Source organism: Canis lupus, chromosome 27 (genome assembly GCF_048164855.1).
Source record: "Canis lupus baileyi chromosome 27, mCanLup2.hap1, whole genome shotgun sequence".
Classification (NCBI taxonomy): domain Eukaryota; kingdom Metazoa; phylum Chordata; class Mammalia; order Carnivora; family Canidae; genus Canis; species Canis lupus.
In genome coordinates, this window is record NC_132864.1 from 24,834,166 (window position 1) to 24,854,418 (window position 20,253).

Consider the following 20,253-nt stretch of genomic DNA (forward strand, 5'->3'; position numbering starts at 1 on the left):
CACACACAGAGAGAGGCAGAGACAAAGGCAGAGGGGAAGCAGGCTCCCCCACCAGGAGCCCAGTGCAGGACACCATCTAGGGACGGCGCAGCGGGATCACACCCTGAGCCAAAGGCAGGCGCAGGTGTCCCCGATGATGATATCTATTGGCAGCACTTGTTTTATTTGTCATTATATTCGAATGTCAAAGGAACCCAGTTGGGGTAGGCAAGTGGTTACCTTTTCTACTTTTTATAAATAAGTACACCCGTGTTTGTTCAGTCTTTTATTCATTCAGAAAATGCAGTAATATAGGGTGCCAGGCTATGTCCCTGTCCTGATGAAAATTTGTGTCTCTGACTTCTAGCCTTGGGCTTTGCCACAAGCCATTAGCTCACTCTTCTGTGAGGCAGGGGAAATAGGATTAGCTGTTTGAGCGGAAGCGGAGGCTTGGAAGCAGAAAGATTAAGTCCTTGATGAGGATAACCAGCTAGCGAGAAAGGAGGATGAGTCAAAGCAGAGGGCTCCTGGCTCCTGGTGTCCTGCAGTCACCTGCCCTATCTCAGGCCACAGAACGTGGAATGGAGCCCAGACGGGGACCACACAGGATGAGATCTGCCAAGTGATGTGAATTGAAGAGCTTCTGGCTCTATCAAGCTCTTTGTCACGATGGGGTCTAGAGATTGATTTTTCCAGCTTTTCCAAACCTCCCTCACCCCTCATCCTGATCCCAGAGCCTATAGTTCCTGCTGTAACGGCTCTTATGGGGAAGCATAATGATGAAGAACTTCTAGACAGGCCTGCGAAAAACTCAACCTTGTCATATTTTGTGAATTCCAGTCCACATCCCTGAATGTATTTTGTGAAAGCTTGAAGTTAGTTGTGGTATCTGTCCATGTAACAAAAGCGAAGGTTTCCTGTTAGCTGTGTTTGTGTCCTGAAACTAAAAATGGCGCCTCATGGTCCCTTATTCCAGCTCTCTGAGTCTGTGATGTCCTAGATGGTTAAGACAAGGGTTGGGACAGTGCCTCCCTCACTGGACTGTTGGGGGGAGCTTCAGTGAACCGCCACTTAGGAAGCTCCTGGCAAATTTGACACAGTAGGTGCTGTGCCAAGACCTGCTCTGTTCTTTCCCTGCCCTTCCCATGATGGCAGTGGTTGTTCTATCTTTTGGACCGGGCCTTTGGTTATTTCTCTACCAATATTCCAGGCCCGGGTTGTGCTGTCAGGGGGTCAGGAAATCAACACATCATTTTATGCATTGGCCAAGCCATTCTTTCTTTAAAGATTTTACTTATTCATTCATGAGAGACACAGAGAGGGAGAGACATAGGCAGAGGAAGAAGCAGTCTCCCTGCAGGGAGCCTGATGCGGGAAGCAATCCCAGGACCCTGGGATCAAGGCTTGAGCCAAAGGCAGATAGATGCTCAACCACTGAGCCACCCAGGTACCCCTCCTTCTTTCTTTAAATAATCCTTTTTTAATGATGTTCTGGGACCAGAATAGACTAGTATGTGTGCTTATTTGTTGGTACTAAGCGAACTCTGTGGAAATGTCTTTTAAATGCATCTTCATATGCATTTAATAAGATACTTTCAGAACGCCTCTTCGTATATAGTGTCTTTATTATTTGGGCCTAAAAATCAGAAACTTAGACCAAAAGCCATCCTGGTGGCAGTTTCTCTACTTCATTGACTTTTATACCTTTTTTCCTGACCTATGTGTGGTATTCATGTAAGGGGCATTTGTGTAGACATTAATCCCGCTAACTAGCAAGGACTGTTCACCCTGCTTCATGCTCCAAAACCCATTCAGATCCAAGTAAGTTGAGAGCAGTGGGTGACAGGGAGAGCCTTTGCCTCTTCTTTAACAAGGAAAGTACATTTTGGGCAAACTTCACTTCTTTATGTTACTTGAGTGCACACTTGACAGTTGGTTTTGAAACGTGTGTCATGGCAGCCCACTTGAGAAGTGGGGGTTTATTCCGGCTCCTTCCTGGTACAAATACAGAAACTGAGAACTCGGGGAGATTACACTGCTGATGCCTGCCCTAGTCCAGTCCTTCTTCAACCCATCATGTAATCTTGGGATGGGCTCAGCTTATTTTATATATCATGAGCAGGAGAACATTGCTAACAGTCTTAAGATTTAAAAAAAAATTTATAGGTCAGACTCTTCTCTGTTATTGAGTCTTTATTGTCTTTTTTGCATGTAATTTGCATACAAAGCAGTTCACATCCGTAAAATGATTTTTTTTTTTTTTTGTAAATTGTGAAATGTGACAATCAAACTGCTAAGAGTTAGAACTTCATCAGTGCTGTTGCACGTACTACGGGCTTTTTTCCTACTCTATGGCCCTTCCTCCCCTCCTAAAACCTAGGTAACTATTTTCTTGAATCTGGTGTGCTTCCTTCTTTAAAACATGGATAGTTTTATCACCTATGTATGTTGTCCCTAAGTAATACATTGCCCACTTTTGTTCACTTTTGAGCTTTTGAAAAGTGTATCATGCTATATGTGTAATCTTTTGGGACTACTTTCCACTCAACAGTGTGTTCCTAGGATTTATCCATGTTGCTTGTGGCTGCAGTTTGTTCATTTTGACGACTTACATTTAGTACACCATTGGGTGGGTGTCCCACAGTTTATTAGTTCTTCTGACATTGCTCCGTTTTTGTTGTTTGTTTGTTTTTTTTGGTCTCATTACCAACAAGCTACAAGGAATGTTTTTTTTTTTTTTTTAATTTTTATTTATTTATGATAGTCAGAGAGAGAGAGGCAGAGACACAGGCAGAGGGAGAAGCAGGCTCCATGCACCTGGAGCCCGATGTGGGATTCGATCCCAGGTCTCCAGGATTGCGCCCTGGGCCAAAGGCAGGCGCCAAACCGCTGCGCCACCCAGGGATCCCAAGGAATGTTGTTACTGTTGAAATGTTCTATTACTGAATATGTATAAGAATTTCTCCAGTCAGTGTTTTTGAATCAGTGTTCAAATGGGGGTCATGGTCATGGGTTGTGAATTCATTTTAATAGACTCAACCAGTGCCACTCTGTCATGTGTTTTTTGTCTGTGTGGGTCTGTTTCTGGGAGTTCTTTTTTGTTCAGTTTGTCAATCCTGTGTCAGTTCCAAGATCTAACTCATTCTTACTAAGGCTTGCTACCTGGTGAGACAAATCCTCTGTGTATTTTATTGCAATAGCTAGTGTCTAGATTATTAAGTACCTTGTCAGAGTGTCAGTTGAATGAAGGAGAGGGAGATACTGCTGAAATGTTGTGGCAGATGTTGGAAGAGTAGAGGCTAGTGTTTGTGTACAGACTTCAAGTAACCTCGTACCCCAACTTACATGGAAGTTTTTTGAAAAAATTAGACTTTTCATTTTGAGATAGTTGTAGATTTCCCTGCAATTGTAAGAAATACTACAGAGAGCCTGTGTACCCTTTGCTAGTTTCTCCCAATGATAACCTTTTGTAAAACTACAATATAATAAGACAACCAGACAACCCAGCTGTTGACATTGATACAGTCCATACACAGATCAGTTTTGTCATCACAAGGGTCCTTCCTATTGTCTTTTTATAGCTACAATTCCTGACCTTTGGCAACCACTAACTTGTTCTCCATTTCTACAATTTTGTCATTTCAAGGATATTCTATAAATGAAGTCATGTAGTGTATAATCTTTTGGATTAGCTTCTCCAATTCAGCAAAATTCCCTTAAGACTCATCTGAGTTGGGTGTATATTGTTCATTTTTTCTTTCTGGCTGAGTAGTGTTCCACAGTGTGGGTGTCCCATGGTTACTTTAATGATTCACTGCTGAAGGACATCTGGGTTGTTTCTAGTTTTGGCTACTAGGAATAAAGCTGTTATGAATATTCACATACAGGTTTTGTATGAACAGGGGTTTTATTTCTCTGGAAAAGGACCCAAGGGTGCACTTGCTGGGTGATGTGGTGATTGTGCATTGAATTTTATAAGAAACAGCCCAACTGTTTTCTGGAGCTGCCATACATATTTTACTTCCCCATCAGCAATGTTTGAGTGAGCTAGTTGGTTTTTTTTATAGTTTTTTTTCCTGCATCTTCTCCAGTGTGATGTTGTCACTATTTTTTATTTTAGTCATTTTGTTAGGTGTGTAATATCTAATTGTGTGTGTGTTTTAAAGATTTTATTTATTTATTTATTTGAGACGGAGAGTGGGCACTTGCTCACACAAGCAGGGGAGCAGCAGGCAGAGGGAGAGGGAGAAGCAGTTTCCTTGCTGAACAGGGAGCCCTGTGTGGAGCTCCATCCTAGAACCTTGGGATCATGACCTGAGCCGAAGGCAGATGCTTAACCAACTGAGCTACCCAGGCACCCTGCTCATTATGGCTTTAATTTGCATTTCCCTGATAGCTAATGATGCTGATTATGATTATGTGTATTTATTTGCCATGTCCTCTTTGCATATACTTGTTGGTTCATGTCTTTTCCTAAACCATTTTCCTTTCCTTTCCTTTCCTTTCCTTTCCTTTCCTTTCCTTTCGTTCGTTCGATTTTATTTATTTATTCATGAGAGAGAGAGAGAGGCAGAGACACAGGCAGAGGGAGAAGCAGGCTCCATGCAGGGAGCCGGACGTGGGACTCGATCCCGAGTCTCCAGGATCACACCCTGGGTTGCAGGCGGCACTAAACCTCTGCGTCACCAGGGCTGCCCTACCCATTTTTCTAAATGGACTTTTTTTTATTGAGTTTGGAGTTGTATCTTTTATTTTTATTTATTTTTATTTTTTTTATTTTTAATTTTTATTTATTTATGATAGCCACACAGAGAGAGAGAGAGAGAGAGAGAGAGGCAGAGACACAGGCAGAGGGAGAAGCAGGCTCCATGCACTGGGAGCCTGACGTGGGACTCGATCTCGGGTCTCCAGGATCCCGCCCCGGGCCAGGGCCAAAGGCAGGCGCCAAACCGCTGCACCACCCAGGGATCCCATGGAGTTGTATCTTTTAAATACTAGTCCTTTGCTGAATATGTGGCTTTGTACATATATATATATTTTTAAGTCCTTAGCTTGTCTTTGCATCCTCTTACTAGAGTCTTTTATAGAGCAAAATTAAATTTTAATAAGGTCTCAACTGGTCTAGAGTTTTTATCATGAACGGTTGTTGGATTTTGTCAAATGCATTTTCTGTATCAGTTGATACCATGAGTTTTGGTTTAGGTTGTTGATCTAGTGGGTTACAGTGGTTGATTTTCAAAGACTGAACTCTGAATGAGCCTTATATACCTGAAACAGATTCCACTTACTCATGCTGTATGATTCTTTTTATACATTGAATTTTTTCGTTCTGTAAGTTTTCCTCTCCATACTGCGTTAATTATATCCTTATTTTGACTTGCTGTATTTTCATTTTCGTTCAGTTCTGCAGATTTTTAAGTTTTCCTCGAGACTTTCTCTTTGACCCATGGATTATTTAGAAGTGCGTCACTTAATTTCCAAATGTTTAAAGATTTCCCTACCGTTAACTGATTTCTAATTTAATTCTGTTGTGATCAGAAAACATACTCTATGATTTCACTTTTTTTTTTTTTTTTTTTTTATGATTTCACTTTTAAAAAATGTGTCGAGGTATCCCTGGGTGGCGCAGCAGTTTGGCACCTGCCTTTGGCCCAGGGCGTGATCCTGGAGACCCGGGATCGAATCCCACGTTGGGCTCCTGGTGCATGGAGCCTGCTTCTCCCTCTACCTGTGTCTCTGCCTCTCTCTCTCTCTCTCTCTGTGTGACTATCATAAATAAATAAAAAATTTAAAAAAATGTTAAGATAGCATCATGAATCATTAAAAAAAAAATGTCGAGATTGGTCTTAGGGCCCATAATTTGGTTTCAGTAAATCTTCCATGGGCCCCTGAGAAAAAAAAAAGGTGTGTTCTGTTACTATTGGATGGAGTGTTCTTTATATGTGAATTAGATCCTGTTGATTGATAATGTATCCTTGCTGTATTATCCATTTAGTAGTTCTTTTAGTTGCTGAAGTGGAGGATGTTGAAGTCCCCATCATAAGCGTGAATGTGTCTCTTCTTTTAGGTTGAACAGTCTTGCTTAATCTATTTTGAGGGTCTGTTGCTTGTTGCATACATGTTTAGAATTGCTTTGTCTTCCTGGTGGTTTGGTTCTTCCATCATTTTGTAATGTCTCTTTTTATCCTTGGTAATTTTATTCTCTCCAAAGTCTGCTTTATGTGATATTAATATAGTCACTTTGGCTTTTTTTTTTGGACTAATGTTTACATAGTATACCCTTTTTTTTTTTTTAATCTTGCCTGTGTCCTTGAATTTGAAGTGAGTTTCTTGCAACTAGCATATGGTTTTTATCCACTCTGTCGTTCTCTGTCTTTTAGTTAGTATAGATTTATTTATTTTAGAAAATGCGCACGTGCAAGGGGGAGAGGCAGAGGGAGAGGGAGAATGAGAGAAGCAGACTCCCTGGTAAGCACAGAACCCCATGTGGGGCCTGATCCAATGATCCTGAGATCTTGACCTGAGACGAAATCAAGAGTTGGATGCTTAACTCATTGAGCTACCCAGGTGCCCTCTTAGTTTATTGAGACCAGAAACATTTAAGATAAATCCTGCTATGTTAGGTCTAAAGCCTAACATTTTATTATTTTCTATTTCCTCTGTTTCTAAATGTTCTGTTTCTCTTTCTTTGCCTTCCTACGAGTTACTTGAACATTTTTTAGGATTTCATCTTGATTTATTTATAATGAGTTTTGGTGTAGCGCTTTGTATAGTTTCTTAGTGGTTGCCTTGGGTATTAATGGTGTATTTGACTTACATGGTATCTGTGTTCTACCACTGAGTGAAGTGTGGAAACTTAGTTCCATTTAAGTCCCTTTACCATCCCCACTTGTAAATATTATTGTTTTGAGTATCAGATGGTCTTAAAACTTTTGTGTCAGTTACCACATAAAACTTAGAAAACTCATGAGAAGGACCATTCCAGGATACTTGTCTGTATTTGGTGCTCTTTCAGTTCTTCCTTCCTGATGCTACATGATGTCTTTTATCATTCTTTTTTCTTCCTTTCTCTGTCTTTAAGAGAAAGTCTGCTAGTGACAGATTCTTTGTTTTCTGTTGTTTCAGACGTCTGATAGCTTTTTAAACAGTTATTTTAACTTGTTTTAACTTTTAGTTTGAAAAGTTTCAAATCTATAAATCTGTATACCTATCACTCAGCTTCAACAGGTACTGCCATTCTTGTTTCTCCCAGTAGGGATTTTCACTTTTGTGTGTGTTTGTTTAGTAAAAGAAGAAAGCTCTTATAGAGCTGGCAGGTGCTAAAGCATGTTATTAATCACCTTTTGAAACCCTCACAAGAACCTTATGGACTAGACCCTAGTGGTATTCCCATTTTACAGATGAGGAAATAGAGGCTTGGCAAAGTTAATAACCTAAGGTCACACTGTGTGTGTGTTTGTTTCATCGGGATGTTTCCTGTATTTCAAAGAAACCTAACTACGTTCTCCTCCAGCTAGAACAGATTGGAAGAGATATGCATTTATTAGAGAAAAAGAGATTTTCTTTCTCTTCCTGGAGGTAAATGTTGTATCACTGTCTCAGTGGCTCTCCCAGATAGCACATTTGTTTGTTGCAGACATGTGCATTGTTCCCGGTGGTTAAAAGGTGCTAGGTTATTTTGATGGTGGCATTTTAAATTTCACCTGGTGTTCTTTTCCTTTTAGCTATCTATTAACGTCTATGACTACAACTGCCATGTGGATTTGATCCGGCTGCTCCGCCTGGAAGGGGAGCTTACCAAAGTGAGGATGGCTCGCCAGAAGATGAGTGAGATCTTTCCTTTGACTGAAGGTAACATATCAGCAGCGAGGCTGCTTTAATAAACAGAGAACTGAAGAGTATATATTCTGTTTTCAGAGCTGAAACTGGGACGTGTTACTTACAGAAATCTGGAACATATAAATAGAATGCAAAGAAGAAAACCCATCATCCATTGTCCATGATTTCTAGTTTTTCATCCTCTAGTTTTTTTTGCAAAACTTAGTTGTGATCATATAATCTTGATTCATATTTTGGATTCTGTTGTTGTTTTTTTTAATCCTATGTCATGATGAAAACTTTTTATGTGATTAAACTTTTCCCGTGTCTATTTTCCATTCCAGTGTTTATATATTTAATCCATTCTCTCAGCACCACATAATTGTATTATAATTAAACTGTTGTTTTCCTTTTTTTTTTTTTAAGATCTTCAGAGAGAGAGAGAGAGAGAGAGAGAACAAGCAAGGGGAGCAGCAGGCAGAGGGAGAAGGAGAGGCAGGCTGCCCACTGAGCAGGGAGCCTGACATGGGGCTCGATCCCAGGACCCTGGGATCATGACCAGAGATGAAGGCAGATGGTTAGCTAAGTCACACAGGCACCCCTAGTTAAGGTTTTATAAACAATTTTTAATGCAAATGTTTTATACCTTGTTTGTTACACAGTATTTGGGCATTTAGGTTATTTATACTTACTTGCTTATTTGAAACATAATTACACCATGCATCTTGTAGAAGAGTGTTCAGGAATGTTTATTATAATTGATCTTTTAGGGAGGCTTTGGAGAATGCTGGTCCCAGATCCAGCTCTGTCCCCCTCTCTCTGCCCAAAAGCATAACTGCTGAGTATGAAATCAGATTGCCCAGATTCATTCCTGGTTTTATTATTTTACTAGCTGTATGACCTTAAGCAAATTATGTAAACATTGTAAGACTCAGTTTTCCCAGCAGTAAAATGGGCTAACAATATCTTCTGCCTTATAGTACATGGATTGGATGAGATATCCTATGTACAACATGTAACAAATACTCTAGAATATCGTAAATGCTTTGATAAATGCCATTAGTATTCATTATTATGACTATCATCTACAGGAATTTAACAAAGATTGAATGAGAAATATATATGTGTAAGTATTTCACAAAAATAATAAAATGCCCAACAGGTGTAGGGTATTATGATTTTAGTTGTTTGATCTTATTGGAAGCATAAACCTTCTATGTGCTTGGTACAGGTTTTAAGAATTGAATTTCTGTGAACCGTAGCAAGTTGTATATGGTGGGTAAAATGCTTGTGTGCTCGTGACTCAGAGTAAAGTCCCTGCTTTCATCCTGCCCTTCGGGGAAGGAGATGGTGATGCAGGAGGTGCTGTTGTCTTGCAGAGCTCTGGCTGGAGTGGCTGCATGATGAGATCAGCATGGCTCTGGACGGCCTGGACAGAGAGCACGTGTACGAACTCTTTGAGAAAGCTGTGAAGGATTACATTTGTAAGTTCCCCATTCACTTTTTCTAAGTGTCTGTGAATGCATCCATCTCTGCTGCCCTGGGTTGTACTGTGAGGTGTGCCCCCAATTCAGAAAGGAGGGGGTTAGTCTGGCAGTTAAAAAGATTTGAGTTTACTTATTTTTCTGTGGTTTTCATTTGAGAATATTTGGTTTTAAAATACATAGAAGAAACCTTTGTAGTAAAGGAGTGAATAAATTCACACCTAGTATCTTTCTGGCGGGGAGAACTTACATAGTATTTCCAGATGACTAAAGGTTGCCTTTTACATGTTGAATGGGTTTTTAGAAGTTTTGGACAGAAAACTGTTTTTGTTTTTTGTTTGTTTGTTTGTTTTTTTGATATTAAAAAGTTATTAAAACCTTTTTATTTTAAAATAATTACAGATTTACGGGAAAATAGTGCAGAAAGGTTCTATACTTACTTCATCCTGCTTTTCCCAATATCTTGTAACTATTGCACAAAATCAAAACCAGGGAATTAATCTTAGTGTACAATGTGTGTATCTACCTCTGAGATTTTATCAAACATGGAGATTCTAGTAACCACCACTGTAGTTGAGATATATAACCCTCTATCCCCACAGATGTCTGTGTTGTCTGCTTGAGTTGATGTTTTGCTAGCACAGGTGGAGGGTAGACCCCTCTCCCTTTAAGTTTCTTTACCCTCCCCTGTTGGTAGCATGATTCTCTATTCTCTCTCTCTCTCTTTTTTTTTTTTTTTTTAAGATTTTATTTATTTGTGAGTGACAGAGGAGAGAGAGGCAGAGACATTGAGGGAGAAGCAAGCTACCTGCAAGGATCCTGATGTGGGACTCGATCCTGCATCCTGGGATCACACCCTGGGCCAAAGGCAGATGCTCAGCTGCTGAGCCACCCAGGCGTCCCCGGTTCTTTATTCTCTGTATGTACATTTAGGACACATCAGAGAATGCTGTGGGCAAAATGTTTTTTAAAAATATTTTTTAAAAAGCACTCCTTTTATTTATTTATTTTTTAAAGGTTTTATTTATTTGAGAGGGTGTGCATGCAAGCTGGGGGAGTTGGGAGGGGAAGAGCAGAGGGAGAGGGACAAGTAAACTCCATGCTGAGCACGGAGCCCAATCCTGAGATCATGACCTGAGCTGAAATCAAGAGTCAGATGCCCAACCAACTGAGCCACCCAGGCGCCCCCCCCCGCCAATGTTTTCTCCTTTTAAATTAAACATCCTTCTTCCATATCTGGTTCTCCCCACTCCCCACTGGGGGAATTTCACCTTGTGAGAATCCCTGGAACTTGGAAGATAGACTGCCCTGAGGAAGAGAATTTTTCAAATTTACTACCCAAAAGAATTGATCAATTTTTGAGTTTATATAATCCAGATACTGAAAATTACAGGTGTTTTGTGAATGTGAAATTACACCATATGTGCTGTTAGAAGCTATACTGCGTCTCTCCTCTGATCTGCCCGTGTGGCTGCTTAGAACCTCTTGACCGTTCTGAAGGTGATGTTCCCATGTGTTGGGATGATCCAGTCACCTCTTTGTGAAGGTCTCAGAGTCATTAACAGCACCAGTTCTTTTTCTCCAAGGATCTTTTGTTCTTCCACAGACTGTAATGCTTTTCGGTCCTTTTGGTCCTTGATGGTTTGCGGTCACCCTGCCTTCGGACCTCACTTTCAGTGTTGATGTCAGGATGCCTGCCTTTCCCCCAACGGATTCAGGGCTGCCGGTGGTCAGGAAGTCTGATGACTGTACCATTTAGATTAGATCTTTCTCTTTTTTTGTTTTTTTGCTTTTTAAAGATTTTATTTATTCACGAAAGAGAGAGACAGAGAACATAGGCAGAGGGAGAAGCAGGCTCCACGCAAGGAGCCCGATGCGGGACTCTCTCCCGGGACCCCAGGATCACACCCTGGTCCAAAGGCAGACGCTCAACTGCTGAGCCACCCAGATGCCCCATCTTGAAGCAGTTTTGATTTGGGGCCCTTGGGGTTCTTGTGTTAATTTCAGGAGCCGTGGATCATGGAAATTGTGTCACTTGTTCTTTGAATGTTCGGAAGCCACTTTGGCCTGTTTCTTAGGTTTTTTTTTTTTTTTTTTAAATATTTTATTTATTTATTCATGATAGACATAGAGAGAGTGGGGGGTGCAGAGACACAGACAGAGGGAGAAGCAGGCTCCATGCCGGGAGCCTGACGTGGGACTCGATCCTGGGACTCCAGGAGCACGCCCTGGGCTGAAGGCAGCGCTAAACCACTGAGCCACCCAGGGATCCCCTGTTTCTTAGGTTTTAATTATGTTTAGCACATTGAAGATGCTCAATATAGACTGTTTTTCCTGAGCAGGTACTCAGTGATTTCATCAGTGATTTCAAACTGCGCAGGAGGTATTCATTGTACCATTAATAATTATATGCCTGTGGTCTTTTGGCTCTTCAACAGTCTTGAAAACTGGGTTCCTTAGACTCTGGAGGCAGCCTCATGCAGAAGCTTCATGCCTGCTTTGGAGCCTGTGGTCTAGTGTTGTGTTCTTTATTTGCCTTATAGTCGTCATGGACTCTGCATCCTTGGGTTTTCTGAATTTAAAATACCGTTCATAATATTTACCCCTTTCTAGATTATTTAGATATTGGGAGGAGCTGTGAGGTAACCCATTGAAAATTGCCTTCTTTCCCAGGAGGAGCTGTTTCATAGATGATATGTAAATGTTACTTATCATCTCCAAGGGCTTCAGCTCCAAGAGTTATCTATCTAGTTCTTTTCCTTTTTAAGATTTTTAAGTAATCTTCACACCCAACATGGGGCTCGAACTCACAACCCTGAGATCAAGTTGCATGCTCTACTAATTGAACCAGCAGTCGCCCCTCACTTTCTTTTTTGTTTGCAACCCATATGGCAACTCTGTACTGGTGAGCTAAAACGAAATAGCTAACAAACGCTGTCTAAGTTCTCTGAAATAAACCTGTTTCAATGAAAAAGCCAGCCTTGGGGAAACATACAGTGATTCTCAAATTGGCTTCTTTATCCTTTATGTATTTTTATTTTACAAGGTTAGTGGATAGGCCTATGAGATTATTTTCAGATCTCTGAAAAGTGACTTAATAGGCAAAAAGTGTACAGTGGGAACCACTGCATTCCTAAAGAGTTTAATTCATTAGTCTGCTCTTAAAGCCGCAGGGATGAGTATATTAAGTTTAAGAAGAAAGTGACAAAAAACAAGGCAATTGGGTCTTTTCTGTTGTTGCTGTTTAAACATTACAAATAAGAGACCTAACATAAAGACTTCTGGTTACAGGATTGGTGGTTTTAAATTTTTTTTTTTTAATTTTTTTTTTTTTTTAAATTTATGATAGTCACACAGAGAGAGAGAGGCAGAGACATAGGCAGAGGGAGAAGCAGGCCCGACGTGGGATTCGATCCCGGGTCTCCAGGATCGCGCCCTGGGCCAAAGGCAGGCGCTAAACCGCTGCGCCACCCAGGGATCCCAGGATTGGTGGTTTTAATTTGTTCTTTGACTTTGACCAGAGAGTTAAAAAATTTCAAAAGTTAAAGAATTCTAGGCTTTGAAATTTTTCTGAAAATTGTCTCAGATTTGTAACTGTTTTCATCAAGTTTTTTCATTGAATTTTCATTGAATTCCTTCCATTTTAACAAATAGGCTTTATAATCATGAGTGTATTACATACTACCTGCTGACATGTTCTGTTTATGCAGTAAAATCTCAATTATTGTAACCTAGTAGGAACAGTGTTTAAGATCTACTTTCTTTTCTAGCTGCAGTATTAGTAATATACATAAATTGGGATGCTTGTTGATATGCTCTTGCCTTTCTGCCTGAATGAGTACTCTTTTGATGGACATTTTCATTTCTGATGCATCAGAACAAAAGTTTTGATATTTGGATATTTATTTCATGTCCTGAATTAATAGAGCACTTCTCCTCCTTAGGTCCTAACATTTGGCTAGAATATGGCCAATACTCAGTCGGTGGAATTGGTCAGAAGGGTGGCCTTGAGAAAGTCCGCTCTGTGTTTGAAAGGGCACTCTCATCAGTTGGCTTACATATGACCAAAGGACTTGCCATCTGGGAGGCTTACCGGGAGTTTGAAAGTGCGATTGTGGAAGCTGCTCGGGTGAGTGCCCCTGTCTCTAACCACTGTTTGCTTTTGAATAGTGGGGGCTATCTTTGTACATAGCTTTGGAAGAACACAGATAACCAAATGGTCTTTGCAAATCCCTTGGTGTGGGTGGGCAGAAAGGTAAAATTGGTAGTCTTTATGGAACAGCAAGGATGATTTCTTTGACTGAAAAGCAGAGGACTCTATATTTTTTCTGATATTTAAAAATACTGTTTCAGTTACTGGTTCCAGGTGAATATACAAGAAAAACCATGTCACTCCAAAAATATATATCTGTATACTTATCAATCATATATAATAGTAACTGCAAGAGATTTGATCCCATCATAATTGGGTTTTTTAAACTCTGATTTAAGGATTTTACAGTTCTCCGTGTCCCCTTCCCCTGTGTTGGTGTGCATGCATGCAGTTACCCTTGGTACCTTGTGGAGCCCCCTAGTAGTTAGACCATTATTAAAGTAGCCCAGTCCCTTGTTGATTACATTCCTATTGAAAAGTCTGCAGTGATACCTTCGGCTTATCCTGCCTGAGGCATCAGGGCTAACTCCTTTGGCTGACATATGTGGCCCTCTAGCATCAGACATGACCCTGCCTTCCTCCCACACCCTCCTCAACAGTCGTACCTTTGCTCTCTACTGTACTTACACTGATCCTTTGACTGGGAGTCCATTTCCTTCTTGAACTACTTCAGGAGAGCCTGCAGATGTATCCCAAATGCCAGCTCCTCCAGGAGTCTTTCCTGATTTCCTCCCTTCATAACAAAACTCAGCCTTAAAAACCAGCTGAAAGCAAGTCCCAGTACTTTGCTACTTGTGATACTTGCCTTGTGATGTTTACATTCTGCTTCATTGTACTCATATACGTAATGTGCATATGTAGTCAATATATACATTTTTTGTATTTTTACTTTTCACCCCATCATAAATGGGGTAGCAGAGACAACCGTTTTTATGCCACTTGCAGCATTTGACACAATACCTCATATAGCAGGTGTCACTTTTTTTTTTAGTTTGAACTAAAAAATTTGTTGAAATATTTTTTGAAGTAGGGAGGACCACAAAGTTTGTCATTTACTATAAATTTGCTTCTTTAGCCCATAGCTGGCTTCCTTTCCCCTTTTGACCGGGAACAAACCTTTGATTCACAGCTGGAGAAAGTCCACAATCTCTTCCGGCGACAGCTGGCGATCCCACTCTATGGTAAGAGAAACTGACCTGTCAACATCTGGCCCTCCATGGTTTTTATTTTATTTTATTATTTTTTTTTCCTCCATGGTTTTTAAAATGCTTTGGGGTATGTCCTATTACTACTAGGTTTTCCCAGCATCTTGTGAGGCAGATGTTGCTGGTGTTCTAACTCTCACTGGACAGTGTCACCGTGTACGAGGTCCTTGGTAAAAACATAACCTTGAATTGTTAATGCTGAAGAGGATTGAGGGTCAGCCAACAGAACTAGAAGCCAGACTTCCTGACTCATTTCCTCCATTAAGACACTGTTGGAGAGGTAGAGTCACTATAAGGAAGAGGGAAACTGACAACTGACCCCCTGTATTTTCTGGGGAAACTTTATTGAGTAAGAGTTCCATTGTGAGCATTTTCTTCTTAGCAATAACCTCTTTGTATCAGAATGGAGAATTTCAATGGGCTTGTATCATTCTTCTGTGGGGGTGATTTGGTTCAGGAGCTCTGTTGATTGGAAGTGTTTACATCTGAATTTCTTGGGGGTTTGGGAAGGATTTTCCTGTTTGGGTGAATGTATTTTGGTAAGCCAAGCCTTTGAAGCTCTGGAGCTTAGGCATGAGCAGTGCCTGGGGGATTTTTCTGGTTATGGGAAGAATTTGGTGCTGTCATCTTGTTTGTTCCCTAGGCATACTTACACATTGTAACACCCTTGGCACCTCTGGACAACTACTTGAACCCAGATGTAATTTCTCTTTTTACTTTGTGGTTTATTTGGATTTTTTTTAAGATTATATTTATTTATTCATGAGAGATACAGAGAGAGAGAGAGAGAGAGAGAGAGAGAGGCAGAGACACAGGCAGAGGGAGAAGCAGGTTACATGCAGGGAGCCTGATGCAGGACTTGATCCTGGGATTCCAGGATCATGTCCTGGGCTGAAAGCAGGCGCTAAACCACTGAGCCACCCAGGGATCCCCGTTTATTTGGATTTGATTTAACAAATTATAAAGTGACTTTCCAGTTGAATCCTTGGGTGACATTCAGAAAAGGCTAGAACTGAGCAGCCTGTAGGTTTCATCTCATATACCAGTGTGCCACGCCATAGTACAGTGAGTAGAGCATGAACTTAAGCCAGACTGCCTGGTTGAAGGCCTTGCTCTACTGTGAACTGCAGACAATTGATGTAACCTTCTACTTGGTGTTTCTTCAAGTGCAACATGGGGATCACAATAGAACCTACTCCATAGAGTTGGAAAAATAGAATGAGTTAGTGGATAGACAGTGTTAGAACATAGGAAGCACTAGGTAAGTGTTGCTATTATTTAATTAGCTGATTAATTAGTTGGTAGGGCTTCCTGGGGAATTGCTTTGAGACAGAATATAAGGTCAAGTCTGGGCCCAGTAGAAGATTTGATCATAAGAGTTGCTGTGGCCACTGATTTGGGAGGGGCTGCAACATTTGAGTCTCGTGGTTACATCTCTGGGTTGATAAAACCCAATGGCAAGACCTACGGGGCTGAATCCATCTTTCAATAGATATGGAGGCCACATTTGCAGAGTATGAAGAATGGTCAGAAGACCCAATCCCAGAGTCGGTAATTCAGAACTACAACAAAGCACTACAGCAGTTGGAGAGATACAAACCATATGAAGAAGCACTGGTAAGTGTTGGCCTCCTTTATGGTAAACTTCTCCCTGCAAATTTTTCCCTAATCAATAGTTGCAAGTAAAACCGTATCTTTAAAATTTGTTTTGTTGTCAAATCTGTAGAGTGTATAAATGTGTACGTACAGTTTACATACTAATAATAAAGTGAACGTCCATGTACCCACCACCCAGGTTAAGAAATAGAACATTGCCAGTACCTTAGAAGTCTCCTATGTGCCCCTCTCCGATTGCCTCCTCTTCCCTCTCCCGAGAGGTAATCACTTTCCTGACTTTTGTGATACTCATTCCCTTGCTTTTCTTTATAGTTTTACAATCTATAAACGTATCCTTGATTAATATTATTGTTTAATTTTGCCTGTCTTTGAGCTTTGGTATAACGGAATCGTGCTGTGTATTTCACTGAACTTGTTTTTGGGTTGTACTCATTTGATAAGCATAGTCTGCTTTGACAGCAGTGAGGTGGTAGGCATGTGCCACAGTGTACTTACCCAGGTTCCTAGCTGGGTCACTTTCTGGTTTGTTGCTTGGAGACACACAGAGAGGCAGAGACACAGGTTTCTGGCTGTTCTTGCAAGTGTCTCTTGGTGTACGTACAAAAAGGGTTTCTCCAGACTGTGTTCTTAGGAATGGAATTGCCAGATCAGAAGCTTGTGCTGAACTGTTTCTCCAAGTTATCGGTTGACACTCCTGCCCTGCAGTTCTCACTGACCTGAGGGTTCTGCTTGTTCTCACCAGCCTTGGATATTGATGTAAATTATAGCCACTCTCATGGATCTGAAGTTGCTGTTTTAATCTGCATTTCTCTGACCACTAACGAAGTGGAGCATTTTTGCACATCTGTTGGCCATTGAGATTTCTGTTTCTGGGAGATGCCTTTTGAAGTCTTTGACTCATTTTTCTTTCATTTGTATTTTTTTCTAATTAATTTGTAGGAATCCTGGATCTGTAATGCTTACTTTTTGGTAGTATGTATTGCAAAAGTTTCCTCCAAGTGTGTGGTTTGTCATTTCAGTCTCTTTAATGGCATCTTTTGATGACCAGTTCTCAATCTTCCTCTAACTGGATTTGTCATTCTTCCTCTTAGGGTTTGTGCTTTTGTTATGCTTAAGAAATCTCTCCATGTTCCAAACTCGTGAATATTCTTAGCTCTGTTTTCTTCTGAAAGTTTATAGGCGTATATTTCACGTTTAGATCTTCATATGGAATTGATTTTTGTGTATGGCCTGAGGTGGGGTCCAGTTTCATTTTTCCATATGAAAACCAGTTGTTCCAGCACTGATTCTGATAATTCCATCCTTTCCTCATTGATGTGCTGGCCCACATCTGTCATAGATTAGCTGTCCATTTGGGTGTGGATCTATTTCTGGGCTTTCTGTTCTGCCCCAGTGGCTTATATTACACTGTCCTAATAATGATAGTTTCATAAGTTTTGCTCTTAGGTAACATGAATCCCATCCACGTTGTTCCTCTTCAAGAATGTCTTGTCTTTGTTTAGCTTTTAATATTTCTATTAAATTTAGAATCAGCTTTTCAGATTTTATTTAAAAACCTGTTGAATTTTTTATTGGAATTGCATTGATTGATTTGGGGAAGAATATACATCTTTTATTTATTTATTTATTAAGGATTTTATTTATTTATTCATGAGAGACACACAGAGAGGCAGAGGCACAGGCAGAAGGAGAAGCAGGCTCCATGCAGGGAGCCTGATATGGGACTCGATCCTGGGACTCCAGGATCATGCCCTGGGCTGAAGGGAGGCGCTCAACCACTGAGGCACCCAGGTGTCCCTGAATATACATCTTTTAAATGTTGAGTCTTCCAACCTATGAACATGGTATAGGCCGTTGCTATTTAGGCCCTATCTTTCTGTAAAGTTTTATAAATTCGTAATTTCTTCTGGTTCCTTGAATACATTTTTTAAAGATCTATTTCTAAGTTTTTTTTTTTTCCCTCAGTAGTCAGCTATTTTTTTAAGTCTATATTTAATTTTATTATTATTTTTTATTATAAATTTATTTTTTATTAGTGTTCAATTTGCCAACATATAGAATAACACCCAGTGCTCATCCCGTCAAGTGCCCACCTCAGTGCCCGTCACCCAGTCACCCCACCCCCCGTCTACCTCCCCTTCCACCACCCCTAGTTTGTTTCCCCAGACTTAGGAGTCTTTCATGTTCTGTCTCCCTTTTAAGTTATTTTTGATTCCTATTGAAAATGCTGACTTTTTAAAAGATTTGTTTTTCTTGTTGTCCTTGGTATATAAATTGTAATTTGTTTTTTATACTAATTTTTTGTCTATTGAACTTTCTGAATTCTTATAAAGATTTATAGATTTTTTTGGATTTTCTGTGTTGACCATAATATTTGGTTTTTGACTACAACATTTTAAGTGGTGTTTTTCTCCCTGTCTTGGTCTTAGAAAATACTTTCAACTTCATGCCTCAGACTTATTCTCGTGTTTTCTTGTATTTCTTACCTTTCTGCTTGACCTGAAAGGCATCATCATTAAGTTAATCTGGCATCATACAGCCTGCTTACATTCACAATGCGCATTTCCCACTACCTTTTGCTCTTCTTTCCTTGCATCCTGGCGTAGTTGTCTGGAATCATTTTTATTTTGCTTCAGGTACACCCAGTAGAGTCTCCTGCACTGGATATTTGCTGGTAACAGATTTTTTCGGTTTTAATTTGAAAAGGTCTTCAATTTGCTCTTTAAAAGTTCATTTCTCAGGATGTAGAATTCTAGACTGAGAGTTATGTCTCCTGTCTTTCTTTGTGGCTTCTGTTGTTGCTGCTGAGAAGTCAACTTCCTTGATGGCAATCCTTGTTTTCTCTCTGGCCCATTTTAAAATCTTAATGGTTTTTTTTTTTTTTTTTCTTAATGGTTTTGTTTGATGTCCTGTAATATCATTGCAATAGGTCCAGGGTTGGATATCTTTTTATATATCTTTTTTTGTGGTTGGTTGGGCTTCTTGGCTCTGTTTTTAGGTATCTTGTGGTGTAGTAGGAACAGAGACTTTGAGAGCCGGGCTGCGTCAAGTTTGAATGTTAGCTCTGCCAGTTAGTTTCTAGCTCTTTGACTTTGAGCTCATGCTTAGCCTCTGTGTGTATCAGTTGCTTCAAATGTAGGATGGGGATAACGACACCTCAGTGTGAAGATCAGATCCTTAGTACATCATTCCACAGCAAAAGCTTAATCTGCACCTAGATTTTGTCCTTAGTATTTCTTGTGTCTTTGCTAGTTTGCTGATGATTTTCAAAGATGTTCTTCATATTGAATCTAGCAGTTTTGGTTGTTTTCAATGGCAGTCTGGGTAACCGGTTTGTCATTATAAGGAGAAACTGAGACTAAAACATCATCTTTCCATGTTCAGAGCACGTGTGCTCTCCTGCTGGCCTGCCTGTGCTCCCTCCCTTTTCCACATGTAGATGATTGGTATGTGGTTGGATTTCTCAAAGCCTCATTAATGAAATCCTCGGCTAGTTCATTTTGTTACGACCGTTAGTAGAATGTGGCTGAAGAGAAAAGCTGAGTAAGGATTTTGCTTGAAAAGCATTTTGATTGTGGGTCTTTGGATCAGTACACATTCAGCCTAGTCTCTTTCATGTTCTGCATGTACCTGCACATTGGCAGGAACTGATATTTGGAACGAGAAGCCTTGGAATGAAGGCTGAAAATCACTCCAGTGTGGTTGTGTTCACTTCATTCAGTGGGCCAAGAAAGTGACTTCTGTTTTGGAGGGGTGGCTAGCCATGGTCACTGGCAAAGGTTTTTTTCTTTCATTCAGTTTCTGTTGGATGCTCCCATCAGAAACCCTCTGTGGCCTAGGGGTAGGTGTAGAAAAGGGTCTCTGGAGCCTTTGTAACCGTTGCTGTGAAGAGGCACTGTGAACTCTTACTCTGCCCATCATGTTGTAGACCCCAGCATGCCAGAGGTTCTGACAGTTGGGATTGGGGATTCTTACTGATGTAGCCAGTTTTGCCAGA

General features: G+C 40.4%; 1 protein-coding gene across 2 annotated transcripts in view; it reads left to right on the top strand.

Moving 5' to 3' along the window:
• The window catches only part of SART3 (spliceosome associated factor 3, U4/U6 recycling protein), a 37,914-nt gene that overhangs the window by 2,891 nt on the left and 14,770 nt on the right, over positions 1–20,253 (top strand). Inside the window, exons 2-6 of one of the 2 annotated variants that reach the window (XM_072802952.1) lie at positions 7,704–7,830; positions 9,177–9,281; positions 13,226–13,410; positions 14,510–14,615; positions 16,132–16,256. In XM_072802952.1, coding sequence (XP_072659053.1) covers positions 7,704–7,830; positions 9,177–9,281; positions 13,226–13,410; positions 14,510–14,615; positions 16,132–16,256 — 648 coding nt within the window. The remainder of the gene's footprint in view (positions 1–7,703; positions 7,831–9,176; positions 9,282–13,225; positions 13,411–14,509; positions 14,616–16,131; positions 16,257–20,253) is intronic. The other variant, XM_072802953.1, reaches the window with a different exon arrangement.